Source organism: Quercus lobata, chromosome 5, assembly GCF_001633185.2.
Source record: "Quercus lobata isolate SW786 chromosome 5, ValleyOak3.0 Primary Assembly, whole genome shotgun sequence".
Taxonomy (NCBI): Eukaryota; Viridiplantae; Streptophyta; class Magnoliopsida; order Fagales; family Fagaceae; genus Quercus; species Quercus lobata.
This window is the reverse complement of record NC_044908.1, coordinates 68,490,713-68,505,347: the sequence shown is the minus strand read 5'-3', so window position 1 is coordinate 68,505,347 and position 14,635 is coordinate 68,490,713. Positions and strand designations below refer to the sequence as shown.

The 14,635-nt window shown below is 36.0% G+C and overlaps 1 protein-coding gene and 1 long non-coding RNA gene across 2 annotated transcripts; both read right to left on the bottom strand.

Moving 5' to 3' along the window:
• Window positions 1–6,283: 6,283 nt before the first annotated feature.
• On the bottom strand, window positions 6,284–6,820 carry LOC115991001. The gene has a single exon (XM_031114759.1). The coding sequence runs from the start codon at window positions 6,818–6,820 to the stop codon at window positions 6,284–6,286; it is 537 nt and encodes a 178-aa protein (XP_030970619.1).
• A 5,262-nt stretch (window positions 6,821–12,082) lies between these two features.
• Window positions 12,083–14,264, bottom strand: LOC115993142. The gene is made up of 3 exons (XR_004092783.1): window positions 13,604–14,264; window positions 12,942–12,995; window positions 12,083–12,371 (listed from the first exon to the last, which is right to left on the bottom strand). It is a non-coding gene; the product is annotated as an uncharacterized LOC115993142 (long non-coding RNA).
• Window positions 14,265–14,635: the final 371 nt, after the last annotated feature.

Sequence of the window (14,635 nt, the reverse complement as noted above, 5' to 3'; positions counted from 1 at the left end):
TCAGAAAAAGAAGCTTGATTCAAAAAAAATCCCAAATTTGAAAAGGTCCAAAAAGCCCAACAAAATGCATGAGTCTATGCATGAAAACCCTGCAAAAAGAATGGACGAAAACGACAAAAATTTGAGATTGAGCCTTGACCGAGTCGTATGGAGAGAGAAAAGGTAAAGAACTTTTTGAAAAAGTGTTTGTCTCAACTGAAAATCAGTTTTTAAAAAACTTCCCATACAATTTTCGATTGATCGAAGTATTAGATTCGATCGATCAAAACAAACAGAGGCTCACCTAAATTTTAAAAACCAATTTCGATTGATCGAAAAACAGACTCGATCAATCGAAATAGACAGAGACTCACAAATTTTTGAGAAAACACAGTTTTTGAAAAAGTTTTAGAAACATCTCAAAGCATTGAAATTGAGGAACAAAATACATGAGTATGTAATGATATGATTTTCAAAAACAAGAATTGAAGCCCAATTTTCCCAAATTTCCAATAATGTACACACCAATTTTAGCATTTAAACCAAGGTTACACCTTATGTTCTTTTTGTGCATGTGCTACACTTTCTCGAGCACAAAATCTTACAATATGCACTAAGGTGTTCATGATTGGCTAGTGAACAATGATGAGATGGTTATTTATGCCTTTCTCTAAAAGTTCAAGTTCAACAGTAAAAAAAAATGTGACTTCAAGATCAAGACAAAGTGATCAAAACTATAAACATCTTTCCCACACAACATGCACTATAAAACTTCAACGAGTAAAGTGCAATAAATAAGCTCATCAAAGCTAAACAAGGTACAAAAGACACGTTATGTGAAAATAAATTGACCAACCTTGTTCTCAAAAACCAAGAAAATAGTGCAAAACAAAATTTGCTTTCTTTTTCTTCTCCCTTTTTTTAAAAAAAAAAAAAATTATTGTAAAAAAAAAAAAAAAAAACAGTTAGAATGAAATGCATGAATGTTATGCAATGCAAATCCTAGAAACAAAGAAGGAAAAAAAAACACAAAACTAAAGAACAAAAGGTCACAAACGATATAACAACGAAGCACAAGGACCATGTCAGAAAGACTCAATTAGTTCGAGTCTTTTGCATCCAAAACCTTTTAGATGCACCATGAGCATTGGAGTTCTTATTCACTTGGGAATGATTACCAACTCTAGGATTGGAAAGAAGGTTTAAAACCTTTACCAATTCACCAATGAGTACCATAGGATCTTGTGCTTAAAGCACAAGTACTTTTGATTTGTTTGCTCTCTTTGCAGCTTGCAACTTGTAACAGTTTGGACGAATGTGTCCAGACTTTCCACAAAAATGACAAACCCATGTAGGTTTATCATGTGACTTGTCCTTAGACAGGGTAGGTTTCTTAGGTTTAAACTCTTTCAGATCAACCCTAATCTTCCTAGATGATGAAACTTCTATGGGTTTGACAACCTTACTCACAGGGGGATTGACAGTTTCATTCACAATCTCACTCACAGAAGGTTCAGAAGAAGATGAAGGGACAAAGTTTGTGGAATAGGGAGCAGACACAGAGATACCTTCAACAAAACCTAATCTAGATTTATTAGAAGGAGACTTTTGAACACTCAGCATTTGATCAAGTTTAGAACTAGTAGATCTAGCAACAGATAAATCAAGTTCCAAAGATTTAACTTTATCAAGCAATAGCATATTATCAGTTTTCACATTGTTCAAAAGTTCATTTACATCAAACAATTTTACAAGCAAATTCTTCTTATCAAGCTCAAGAGATTCAATTTTCTTTAGGCCAAGTTTAACATTCATAGCATCCTTTACAGCAATTTTACAATGTTTATTGTAGGCCTCTTGAAGATCTGCATCCTCAGAGAGTTCCCAATCAGAAGGGTTCTCTTCAGCAGATATGCTCTCATTTACTACAGCAGTAGCAGTGAAAGTAATAAAATTTCCATCCTCGTCACAATCAGACTCATCATCAGAAACTTCACCATCACTAAGGGTTACAGCCATAGCCTTACCCTTAGACTTCAAATAGGTGGGATATTCAGATTTCATATGACCATACCCTTGACATCCAAAACACTGAGGACCCATAAAATTATTTGAAGATTGACCTACTTTTTCTCTAGGTTTATCATTATTGTTAACCTGAGTGGGATCATTCTTCCTAAAGTTTCTAGGTTTAGTAGTGTTCGTATCTCTTGCCTTTCTGTTACTATTCCTAAGAAAATTTCTAAAGTTCTTAGCAAGGTAAGCAATCTCTGTAGTAGAGAGCTCATCATCAAATCCACCAATCTCAACATCATTAACTGACTTAAGAGCCATTGATTTGGATTTGTTAGTTTTGGGTAGGTCTAACTCATAAAATTGAAGTAATCCTACAAGTTCATCAACAGGAATGAAGTCCAAATCCTTACTTTCAGTGATGGTGGTAACCTTGGGTCTAAAGTCTTCAATTAACGATCTAAGAATCTTCCTAACAATTTTAGGTTGATTATAGATTTCACCTAAGTTAAAAGCAGAATTAACAATATCATTGAGTTTAGCATAGAATTCATCAAAAGATTTATCATCAGACATCCTAATGCTTTCAAATTTAGAAGTTAACTACTGCAATTTGTTGATTTTGACAGCTTTTGTGCCTTCATGCACAATTTGGAGGATATTCCAAGCAATATGAGCAACCTCAACATTAGAAATTCTCTTAAATTCCTCCATAGAAACAGCGTTAAAGATAGCATTCATAGCCTTACTATTGAACGCAGTTGCTTCTTTTTGAGAAGTTTACCACTCACTAACAGGAGTAGTGGGCTTCTCCCATCCGTATTCAACGGAGTTCCAAACTCTCTCATGAATCGATTTCAGAAATGCTTTCATCCTTACTTTCCAATAAGCATAATTATTCCCATCAAAGTGAGGAGGAATAACAAGAGGGTGTTTGTGTTCCATGACAACAGGGGTCAAGGATCAGCTCAGTGATCAAAAGATTAACAACAAGAGAGCAACCCGCTCTGATACCACTTGATGGTTTTTAGACCCCTTAAAAATACAATTGGATTAACCTAGGTAATTAGCCAAGTTATTACTTAGTCCAATTTAATAAATCTAGGTTATTACAATCACAACAATCATATCATGCATAGCAACGAAAAGATAAATAACTTAAAGATATGATCACCTAGGAAACCAAACTGGTAAAAACTTGGGGAGGATTTAACCTAACTATCCTCAAGGTAAACCCGAATCCACTATCTTGAAAGAATCGAAATTCATACAATAAGACTTACAAGCTCCTACACTCGACTTCTTATTGCTACCTACCAGTAGAACTTACTGACATGATCACGTGCAAGCTCCGAATTCACGGACTCCTTCTTTTTTAGATTCACCACCAGATACAAGCGCACCTGCTTATGTTTCTTTAAACTTCAATAGCAACAACTGAATTGATCATCAAGGTGTAGATAATATCTCCTCCTTGAAAACTCTAAATTTGTGTAAAGGAAAGCTCCTCTAGATTTCACTAGAGATTTACACAAACAGCAATATGAGTAACACTAAAACGTGGCTAGGGTTTGCCTTTTATACTTAGGACAAATTAGAAAACCCTAAACGTTTTAAACAAACTAGGGTTGAGTTGGAATTCTGCAGAAAAATGCCTCTGACCCGATTTTCGATTGATTGAGCCTAAGCTTCTATCGATCGAACCAAGCCGAGAAGCTTAAATTGTTCCTGCATCAGCTTATTCCAACTTTACATAAACGAACCAACTTTGAGCAAGTCTAAACACGACTAAATATATTGTTTTGATCATGGTTTGCCAACAATACACATTAGAGTTCTAAATACATAAAAACCTAAGTCTTTAGAACCTAACACCTTTCACAAACGTACAAGGCATATATTTGATGTCGAAAGCCCCTAGAATCATGCCCCATTTAACAATCCTCCTAGTATAATATGCACTTCGAAGTATGGACTTGAGCAGTAATTAAGTCAGAATCACCACGGTGTGCGTCTGAAAATAATGGGGGAGTTTTCGTGTAGCATGCACTACTGCCAAGATAGCCTTTTCCAATGATAAGTACCGCATCTCGGCTTCATGAAGCGACTTACTTACGTAATAGACTGGTCTTTGGATGCCACTATCTTCTCGTATCAGAACAAAACTTACTGCATGGAAGGCTACTGCCAAATAGGTAAACAAGACCTCATCCACCTCAGGACTAGACATGATGGGTGGCCGAGATAGGTACTCTTTCAACTGCTGAAACGCTACAGCACATTCTTCATTCCATTCAAATCCTTTCCATTTATGTAGTGAGAGGAAAAAGGGTCTGCACCTATCAGCTGACCTAGATATAAATCAGTTCAAAGCAGCAGTCATTCTTGTCAGTTTCTGCACCTCCTTAGGATTTCGAGGTGCTTGTAAGCCATTAATGGTCTTAATCTGATCTGGATTCACCTCGATTCCCTTGTGAGTCACTATGTATCCCAAGAACTTTCCGAAACTTACACCAAATGAACACTTTGAAGCATTCGGACGTAGCTTGTGCTTTATCAGAATTCCAAAAATGCTCGTAAGATCTCCCACATGCCCAGACACCACTTTACTCTTCATAACCATATCATCGATATAGACCTCAATGTTCCTGCCCAATTGTGATTCGAATATTTTAGTCATCATCTGTTGATAAGTAGACCCTATATTTTTCAAGTCAAATGACATCACTTTATAATGATAGTTTCCAATGGGAGTAACAAAAGCTGTCTTTTCTTGATCATCCAATGCTAACGGTATTTGATGATATCCTTGGAAGGCATCCAAAAAGCTCATTTGAGGATGACCTACTGTTGCATCCACCAACTGGTCTATCTTAGGCATAGGGAAAAGGTCCTTGGGACAGGCCTTATTGAGATCCGTGAAGTCTATGCACACTCGCAATTTCCCAGTCTTCTTTTTCACTACCACCATGTTGGCTAACCATTGAGGATAAAAAACTTTCTTGATAGCTCCTGCCTGCTTGAGCTTGGCCACTTCATTTCTAACAGCCTCGATGTGCTCTTTTGACGGACGTCGAGGTGGCTGCCTCTTTGGAGTGATGGAAGGGTTAACATTTAAATGATGACAGATGAAACTTGGGTCTATACTCGATGCTTCATACGCATTCCATGCGAACACATCAACATTTTCTCTGAGGAACTCAACCAATTGCTCTTTCTCCTACAAAAGCAGTTTAGCCCCAACTTGAAAGAATTTCTCCGGATCATAACCAACGATTATCCTCTCTAGATCTTCACATTTTGCCTCGTCGGTTGGTCCGTTGAAGGGTAACGTCGGGGTTTCTGATTGCTATAAACTATTATCAGCGGTGGCCAAGGTCTCCACCTCAGGCCGATGTTGGATAGCCGCTACCAAGCATTGTCGGACAGCAATTTGATTTCCTACTTTCTCCAAAACCCAGTCTCCAGATGGGTACTTCATCTTCTAGTGTAGAGTAGAGGAGACAGCCCTCAAGGTATGAAGCCAAGGTCTACCCATAATGGCCGTATAGGGAGAGAAAACATCTACGACAATGAAGTCCACCTCCACCACATCCGTACCGGTCTATACAGGTAATCTGATCTGACCTTTAGAAACGACCAATTTTCCCTCAAAACTCACTAAAGGAGAACTGTAGGCCGTCAAGTTCTCAGGTTTCAAATTTAACCCCCTATAAAATTCAGGGTACATTATGTCAGTAGCATTGTCTTGGTCAATTATCACCCTTTTTACATAATACCCACCAATTCTCAGAGTTACCACAAGAGCATCATCATAGGGTTGTATGGTTCCAATCTGGTCCTCACCTGAAAAACCGAACACTAACGAGATGCCCAACTTGGCTCTCTTAGACATTGTGCTAGACTCTTCAGCTTGAGAACAAGATACCGACATTACCCTAGACGGACAAGATCCAGTCCTCCCCAGGGTAGCAAAAATAACATTTATTATGCCAAGGGGGAGTCTTGAAGAAGCATCTCCCCAAAGCTCGGAGCTTGCTTGGTTTACCCGACCACTGGAATGATGCAAGAGTTGCTTCAACTTCCCTTCTCAGACTAAATGGTCTAAATGGTCCCATAAATTTCTACAATCCTCAGTCGTGTATCCATGATCCTGATGATAGTGGCAATAAAGGTTCTGGTTGCGTCTCATAGGATCTCCTGCTATTTTGTTTGGCCATTTGAAAAACGGCTCATTCTTAATCTTTTCTAGTACTTGTTGAACTGGCTCTCGAAACACAGCGTTAACCACCTAGGTGTTAGCAGATCCTGACTGCTCAACAAAGTCTTTTCGAGGTCGGTTATTATTGTATAGGTTCAACCTGAAATCCCTCCTCTCATGAGGGATCACCTTAGCCTTTGCTTTCTCCTGTAATTGGTCTTCTTCTACTCTTCTGTACTTGTCAATCCGATCCATCAATTGATGTACACTAGTAATAGGTTTACCAGTTAGAGATTTCCTCAAATCATGCTCGGCTGGAAGATTAGCCTTGAAAGTGCTAATGGCCACATCATCGTACTCTCCTTCTATTTCATTAAATATCTCCCAGTATCTATCCGAATAAGCCTTCAGATTCTCATCCTCCCGCATGGACATAGACAACAAAGATCTCAGAGGCCGAGGAACCCTGCTGCAAGTAATGAAGCGAGCACCAAAAGTTCGGGTGAGTTTCTTGAAGGAGTCGATAGAGTTCGCCCTCAAACCGTTGAACCACCTCATCGCCACCAGGCCCAAGCTAGATGGAAAGACCTTACACATCAAAGCCTCATCTTTGGAGTGAACAGCCATCCTTTGACTTAAATGGCTAACGTGTTCTACTGGGTCTGTCCAACCATTATAAATGGTAAATGTGGGTTGATGAAATCGCTGAGGAAGGCTTGCGTCCTCTATGTTCTGTGTGAAAGCTGATTTAGAAACTTGACTTAGCGCCTTGTTCATGGCATCGTTCCCCAAGCCTTTGCAAGGTGGGCTTTTGTACCTGCGTCTATAGTGGTGCTCTTCTTTATAGGAAAAGGTCTCGCTGGGCGAAGTTCTGGATCTCTATCTATAACTAGCACCATCTGTTTCTTTAGAGGATGGTTCGAAGCTAGGCGGTGAACGTCTTCGCCAAGCATGATGTAACTCTCTCTTCAACTCATCGATTTCACGTTGCACGTCTCTGTCATTCTTTGCATAAGAAACATGACTCTCCCCTTAAGATTGACTTTTACTTGTATAAGTTGTGTGCACACTTCCCTCATGGTCCCCTCTCCATTCGAGGCTCCTGCGCAGATTGCCATGCTAGGAACCCCTTGATTCTACTTGATGTAGATCAACATCTATATGGTGTGGTCCTGCTGCTGCCTGATGTAGACCTGCCTCCTCCATTGTGAACATTGTAACCAAATCTCCTTTAGACTATATCAAGCTCTTCCCACAGACGGCGCTAATTGTAAGGATTGAAATTGGATTGGACCCAAAATAGGATTGGGCTCAAACCTAAGTGGCCCAAACAATAAATTTGTAGAGCGTGAATGAAAGAACTAGATCTATTCCAGAAGAAAAATAATTAAATTTGGTAGTTTAAGACTGTTAGACTCAAGTAAGATTAGAAAATCTGTCCTCAGAATAATTCAAGGAGTTTGTATTATATTATCTTGTTGAACAATAATGTTATACCAGAGTGCACAGTCATGTTCTTAGATAATCCTTTATTTTTTCTCCTTCTTTCTTTTGGTACATCTTTCCATGTTATATACTCCAGTCTTGGTGTCATCACTACCACACACGTGTAGGTTAGATGCGGGAAACTCCTTCCTGTCCCATCCAGCACTTCTCAGAACTATCAACTGGTGCTGTAAGGCTGCTTGATCACTGTTTAGGCGTTACTTCTACATTAATGTGGCCAGAGAGTTAGTTGGGAGTCATTTAATGCGGAGGTAGCAGCTTTTTGAAGATATTTGTTGCCCTTCTCCTTTCTTATCCCTTGTCCGACGTCTAACTCTTAGTGATGATGTAACTTCGAAGTAAGTCCATGATGATATGGCACTTGTACTGACCTCGGACACTTGTTGCCGAGATGACTTTTATCCTCGGATGCTAGTTAGACTTATCTAATATTATCTCTACTCCTCTCTTCACTCCGTTCTCCTTATTATCTTATTTGGACCTCCTCAGATGGTCTAATGTCCTCAGATCGAGCCATAGGCCCAGTTAGCACTGCCTTAACAGTACATCCTGATTAACTGGCCCCCACAATCTATAAGCTTATATTTTATGCATAATTTTAAATTACAAAAATTTGTAATTTAAATACTTTATTGATGATATAGCTATTGATCTTTAATTTCCTAAAAATTTTGCAAGCATAGAGGATATAAAAAGAAGATGTAATCCATTGATGAATTTGTCAAAATTCACCCCCAATAAAAATTTATTGAATAAGGTTATAACATTAGGCTACAACTTATTTTGTAACTAAACTTTATTCTTTTTAATTAAGTTACTAGTTTTTACAAAAATTTTATTTTTATTTAGTTAATATTAATTAATTTTGAGATCATCGTGGATGAACTATAATTTCAATTTACCATTCTTGTTATCATAACCATCAATTTTTGGAAAGTATAAAAAAAAAAAAAAAAAAAAGTGTCTTTTTGTGTTTTTGAAAACTTGAAATATCTATCAGTTTTAGAATAAATTAATTTAGTTTCCATATAGATTAAACATGTTGTGCAGTAGTCTACTGGCTGCTTCTTACATGGAATAACCCTTGCTCAAAGGTTCAATCACCTTGGGTTGCTTATCTTTTTTTTTTTAAAACAAAAATAAACTATGAAGAAACTAACCAAACGGAAAAGTAACGAAAAAAAAGAATCTAACAAAAGCAAAATGGCAATTGAATTTCAACAATCCAATTGATAACGAAATTGATGTCAGTTTCTCCCTTAACCTTTTCCTTGAATTTCGGCAACATCTTTACCGAAATATCAAAATTATGTCAGATTTTTCAGTTTCTCTCTCTTCTTTTACTTGTATTTCGACAACACTAATACCGAAATTTGCATCTCTCCTCATTTACCTAAAAAACTTTGCACAGTACACATAAATCCAATAAACTCTCATTTTTACAATATTGAGTCAAAAGACTCCAAGTTCTTTTTCTCCTTTTTTAATTATTTTTATTTTTTATAGGTGTTTTGGAACTTCTGGTACATGTTTTTACCATATATATATATATATATATATATTAAAATACGACCTGAAATGTTAAAAAGTACTACTTTTTCCCGAAAAAAAATTGCTCCATAAAAGTGAAAATGATTTATCTTAGAAAAACATTAGGTTGTGTTCAAAATATTCGGTCAGACCTAACTCAAAATAAGTGTCCATAGTAGATTCAGTCTACATCTATGTCAAAACTCAAAAGTCATTAAAGTCAAAGAGTTGTATATTTTGGCATCATACCATTTGGTTTTCTATATATAAAGGAGGACAAAGCAACACATACAATGAAATATTTCTCTCATCATCCATTTCTAAAGAAAAAGCATGCGTAGAAAAATGCTTTTATTATTATTCTTTTTTATTTCTTTTTATGTTAACAGTTTCCGCTTTACATAACATCTCAAAATTTTCTAGTAACCTTTCCTTTCATAAACAAGAAATGGAAACTATATTCATTTATAATTAATCGCAAGATCTTTGATTAATTACACATTGAAAATAAAATCTTTAGTGCAACTTGTAACTTGTAACGTTGACTCCTGGGGCATGCTTGTTATGCTGTAATAGGTCCTTTAATGAATTATTATTTATGTGAAATAGTTATTTGATTATTTGGTTCCATATTTATTGTAGGGAATAGTTGTTTCTTAAAAATAGTTATTCTTTAAATTGAGAAGTAACTACTCCTCTCCAAAATGACCAAAAATATTGTATAAAAAAATAACTATAAATGTAATAGTTCATTACATTATCTTTTATATTTAATATATAGTAAAGATTATTATTGCCTCTCCATTTAATAAACCAAACTTGCCTTAGTTTTTGGTCATTCAATCAATTTGATCTTTCTATTGATATCATGGGAGCATCCCATGCAATTAGTCCATGACCAAAAAAACACTTAGAGAATAGTAAGTACTCGTTAGTATTTTGGCATGGGTTTTATTTCAAGGAAATTATTATTTTACATCTAATAGTGTTCACATTCTTCCACATCATGTTCACATTCTTCCACATTATGTTTTTATTCTTTCATATCATTTGTAAAATATAGAAATTTGGTGTGAAAGTGTAGGGTATTGGGTATATTTCACATCAAAAAGTGTGTGTTTTATTTATTTATTTATATCAAATTCTTCACCAAAAAATAGGGTTATATTTATATAATGAACCAATTTATTATCCAAAAAAAAGAACATAAAAGACTAGAGTGCTACTTTAATATTCTATTTCCATAAGAAGCTGCCTTAACATTGCCATGCGGAAAAGTACAGTGGTAGACTGGTAGTTCTCAATTAGAATTGTCAAGTCTAGCATCTTCGAATCAAGTTTCAGATTATGATTATTTATTCTTCTGGGCTAAATAAGATGAAGATTTTAACTTGATAATGAAAACAATTGTTCACATATTAAGCATAAGGATTAATTAGCATTTTTGATCATTTGAGTTATTAAATGTTTTCTTGAAGAGAAAACATGAAAAGATAGAAACTATGTTTTGTAAATTTTCGCATCATTTTGCTCCCAAATGAGTTACGCATGGCAGTATGGCACGCAACAATTTCATTGAGTTAGGTCACAGATTTTTTTTTTTTTTTTTTGGTATATTGTATTGTATTGTAAATAATTATGTTATTTGCAAAACTCTAATATATCATCTTATTGTTATTTCTCAGGATTTGGAAATCTCATCTGCATCAGCTCAAGTCTCCATTACTGTAAATTTGGATGGTAAGAAAGACAACTGTATCTGTGATGTAAAACTCCAACAAGCATATATTGCCAAGATGGTAAAGGAGAAGAACTTTGATTCAATATAAAATTTTGGAGGCATCCAAAGAATTGCAGAGGCTTTAGGTACTGATTTAAAGAAGGGAATCCCTGGTCTTAAGCAAGATCCATGTACTCAACGCATAGATATTGTTAATTCATCACCCTCCCTAACACAGACTCCTGCACGAGGCTGCTTCAAATCACTCTTGAAAACATGCAATGATTGGATTATTTTTCTTCTCTTCGTGTATGCAATGCTGTTACTTGGCTTTGGGATCGTTATGAAAAGTCCAAACGATTGGCATAAAAGTGTCATCACAATTCTTTTCATCGTGGTGCTTGTGGTTATTCATTCCCTACGGGAACTTCGGCTCGAACGTTCGCGGCAGATGTCAAGAAGGCAGAATACTTCGAAAATGCGCCAAGTGGAAGTTAAGGTCATTAGAGGGGGAAGCTCGCAGAAAGTGTCACGCCCCAAATCCCAAAGGGTCCGAGTCATGAGAAAGACGTCTCAAGTACCTATAAATTTTTTTTTTTTCTTTTTTGACAATTGAATCAACATAAATCCTAACAAGTGCCAACATCAAGAATCATCATGATAATCTCATAACATATACTCTCAGAGTAAGTCAGAGCTCTAAGCATTAATTATAGGGACCATTGACCATAAAAGAATAGAGGTCTAAATAAAACAATCACATAACGACAGCTTGTCCCATCAATGGAAATACAGTCATAACCACTATAATATACAAAAGAATGAGTCAAGCCTAGTCTAAGATGTACTCCATCTAATATATCCATTACAAAAATTCAGCCTCTATCAGTAATTAGTCTAACTACTATTAGCCACCAAAAAGCTGTCTCAAAAGATTGTTGCCATATCTGAAAAGTTTATAAAAATAATAGAATGAGACAGAACCCAATAAGTAGCACATTAATGGGGGTGGGGGAAATGCAAGTTTCATCTTTAATAATAACAATATGACAAGAATGATTACATAATGAAGCACAAAGTTTCTCAAAGTAAATACATTGAAACTATATACTATAATCTTTGAGCATCAGCAATATAATTTCTAAAACCGTAATATCTAACATATAATAAATTATCACAAATCTACCACACTACCACATAAACTAGTCAGGGAATCCACCCATTTACAACTGGCATGATATTGTCTTCTTTGGTATGCAGACTCTTGGCCCCATAGACAGCAGCCTCACCCATACCCTCAAGGTTTTTCTCTCCCCCCATGGACAACAGAGAGAGCACGTCAAATAGGACCTCTCTTGCATGTGATCTCTTGGCCCCATGGACAGCAGCCTCACCCACACACAATTAAGGAACCTCTTCCCCCTATGGACAGTAGGGAAGAAAACATCATCCAAAGTGAAAGGGCACTGACCTAAATTTGATTCCATTGTCACAAAGACTACGAAAACCAAATCGGGTGATCACCGTAAAATTACACATGGCATAGGGCTAAAATCACATAAACTCACAGGTTACCTTACTTTGAAACACATAGTTCATATCCAAGTAGTTTTAGAAAAACCTTAAATAATATAACTTCTATAAAGTTTGTAAGGTTTTCAAACTTCATTCTTGTCAAAAGATTTTCTAACAATTTCTCAAATAATACAAGACAAAATAAGCATCTTTAAATTTTTCAATACACCATAAAATCAATAATTTTCTTATCAAAGATTAAATAAAAATGCTCATTTTTTCATATCAACAATTCATGCATTTCCTCAAATGCAATACCAAATATGATGCATTTTTCATATATAGTAAGGGTCACAACACAATACTTTTAAGAAAGCATATATCCATATATATCATTTTCCAAAATGTGTTTGACTCAAAAACAACATTTATAAGACATGGTTATTTTTCAAAAATACCCATTAAAAAGCTACTTACCTCGCAACCGCAAAATCCTAATTCTCCAAGCTCCAAGGGGAGATTAGCTAGAACCTAAACAATGTCAAGCAAATCTATCACAATGAGCACAAAGCTTGAAATTGTATCTAACTACAAATTAGGAATTGCCAAGTAAGAACTCAATTAGGCAACCGTAGTATTCAACCTCACATGTAATGTATTCTACTTCCAAAATTTCTCAAAACACTTTAATTTGCAAGGCATAGACTCCCATTTATACTCATAAATCTTTCAAGGTGTCATATCTAACATCAAAACCTCCACACTCTACAAGTGCTTCCTACAAGATTTTTATAACATCATCAAGTGACCCATGACACCAAAATCATAATTTTCTCCAAGATAAACAATTTAAATCTTTAACTAGCTCCAAATAATCAATAAAAATTATATTCATCATCTATCACATATTATAACTCAAAACCTCTAAATTTTCATCATAACAAGCCTTAGATAGCCATCATTGTAAAAATCATGAACTCACTCATCAAATACATCCACCAAGACCAAAACCCATACATATAAACACATGAATATCATTTCCAAAGCTCTTAAATCACATGAATAACATTATTAAAATTTGGGTAAAATAACCTCAAATAAGAACATAATACCCATCAAAAAAAGATTTGAACTTTTACCTCAAATAAAATGATGAAGATGCTTTGGAGTTTCTAAGTATTTTTCCGGTGATCTTGCCGGAAAAATGATGGTGAGATGGTGTGTTTTGGAGTGGAGGCTGGCGGGTGAGTGTGTGTGTTTCAGTAAAATGAAAAGAGAGAAAATGAAAGAAAGAAAAGAGAGGGCCGGCCAAAAGAGAGAAGAGATGTGGATGAAATTGAGTGAATGAGAATGATGGGTAGTGGGGTTAGGTGGGGGCACCTGTGGTCCACAAAATATTGACTTACTTTTTTTTTTTTTTAACTAACGGGATGTTACAGAAAGTATCCATCTCAGATGTTTGGTTGGGTGACATAGTATGCCTCGAGAGGGGATCTCTAGTCCCTGCTGATGGTTTGCTCGTAGTTGGTGAATACATAAAACTGGATGATGATCTTGACTCCACCATTAACAACGAAAACCCATTTCTGTTCCATGGTCCAAAGGTAATTGATGGAAAAGGTCGCATGCTAGTTACATCAGTGGGCATGAACACGACATTGGGTGACTTGTTAAAGAAGGTTACCTATGGCGCCCTCAACAAGATCCCATTACTAGTGCAACTTGATATGCTGAACACTGGCATACAAATTACAGGGCTTTTACTCTCCATCCTCATCCTTGTAGTATTCTTCTTCCATTTTATGCTTCAAAAGAAAAGATTTCATTTTAACCTCCCAGACCTCAAGGGGAAAGCAATTGCAAGCAGTGGCGGCGCCACTTACAACTTAGGGTGTTCCTAGGAACACCCTGACCTGAAAAAAATCCTAAATTTTTTTAATTTTTTTTTAATTTCCTCTGTATTAGGAACACCCTCAAATAAAATAAAAAAATTGTAACAGAGCCCACAGCAAGCCCAACATAGCAAACCCACAGATTCTCCCAAAAAAAAAAAAAAACACAGAGCAACGCCTCAGTCCTAAAGGTCTAAATTAGAAAATACTAAAGTATTTCATTTCAACGCCGTATTTCAGAAATCACTAAAGTATCAAAAAAAAAAAAAAAAAAATCAC

Bases quoted from the DNA above. Each gene is read 5' to 3' on its own strand.
- LOC115991001 (XM_031114759.1), bottom strand. From the start codon at position 6,820: ATGGCTGTTCACTCCAAAGATGAGGCTTTGATGTGTAAGGTCTTTCCA.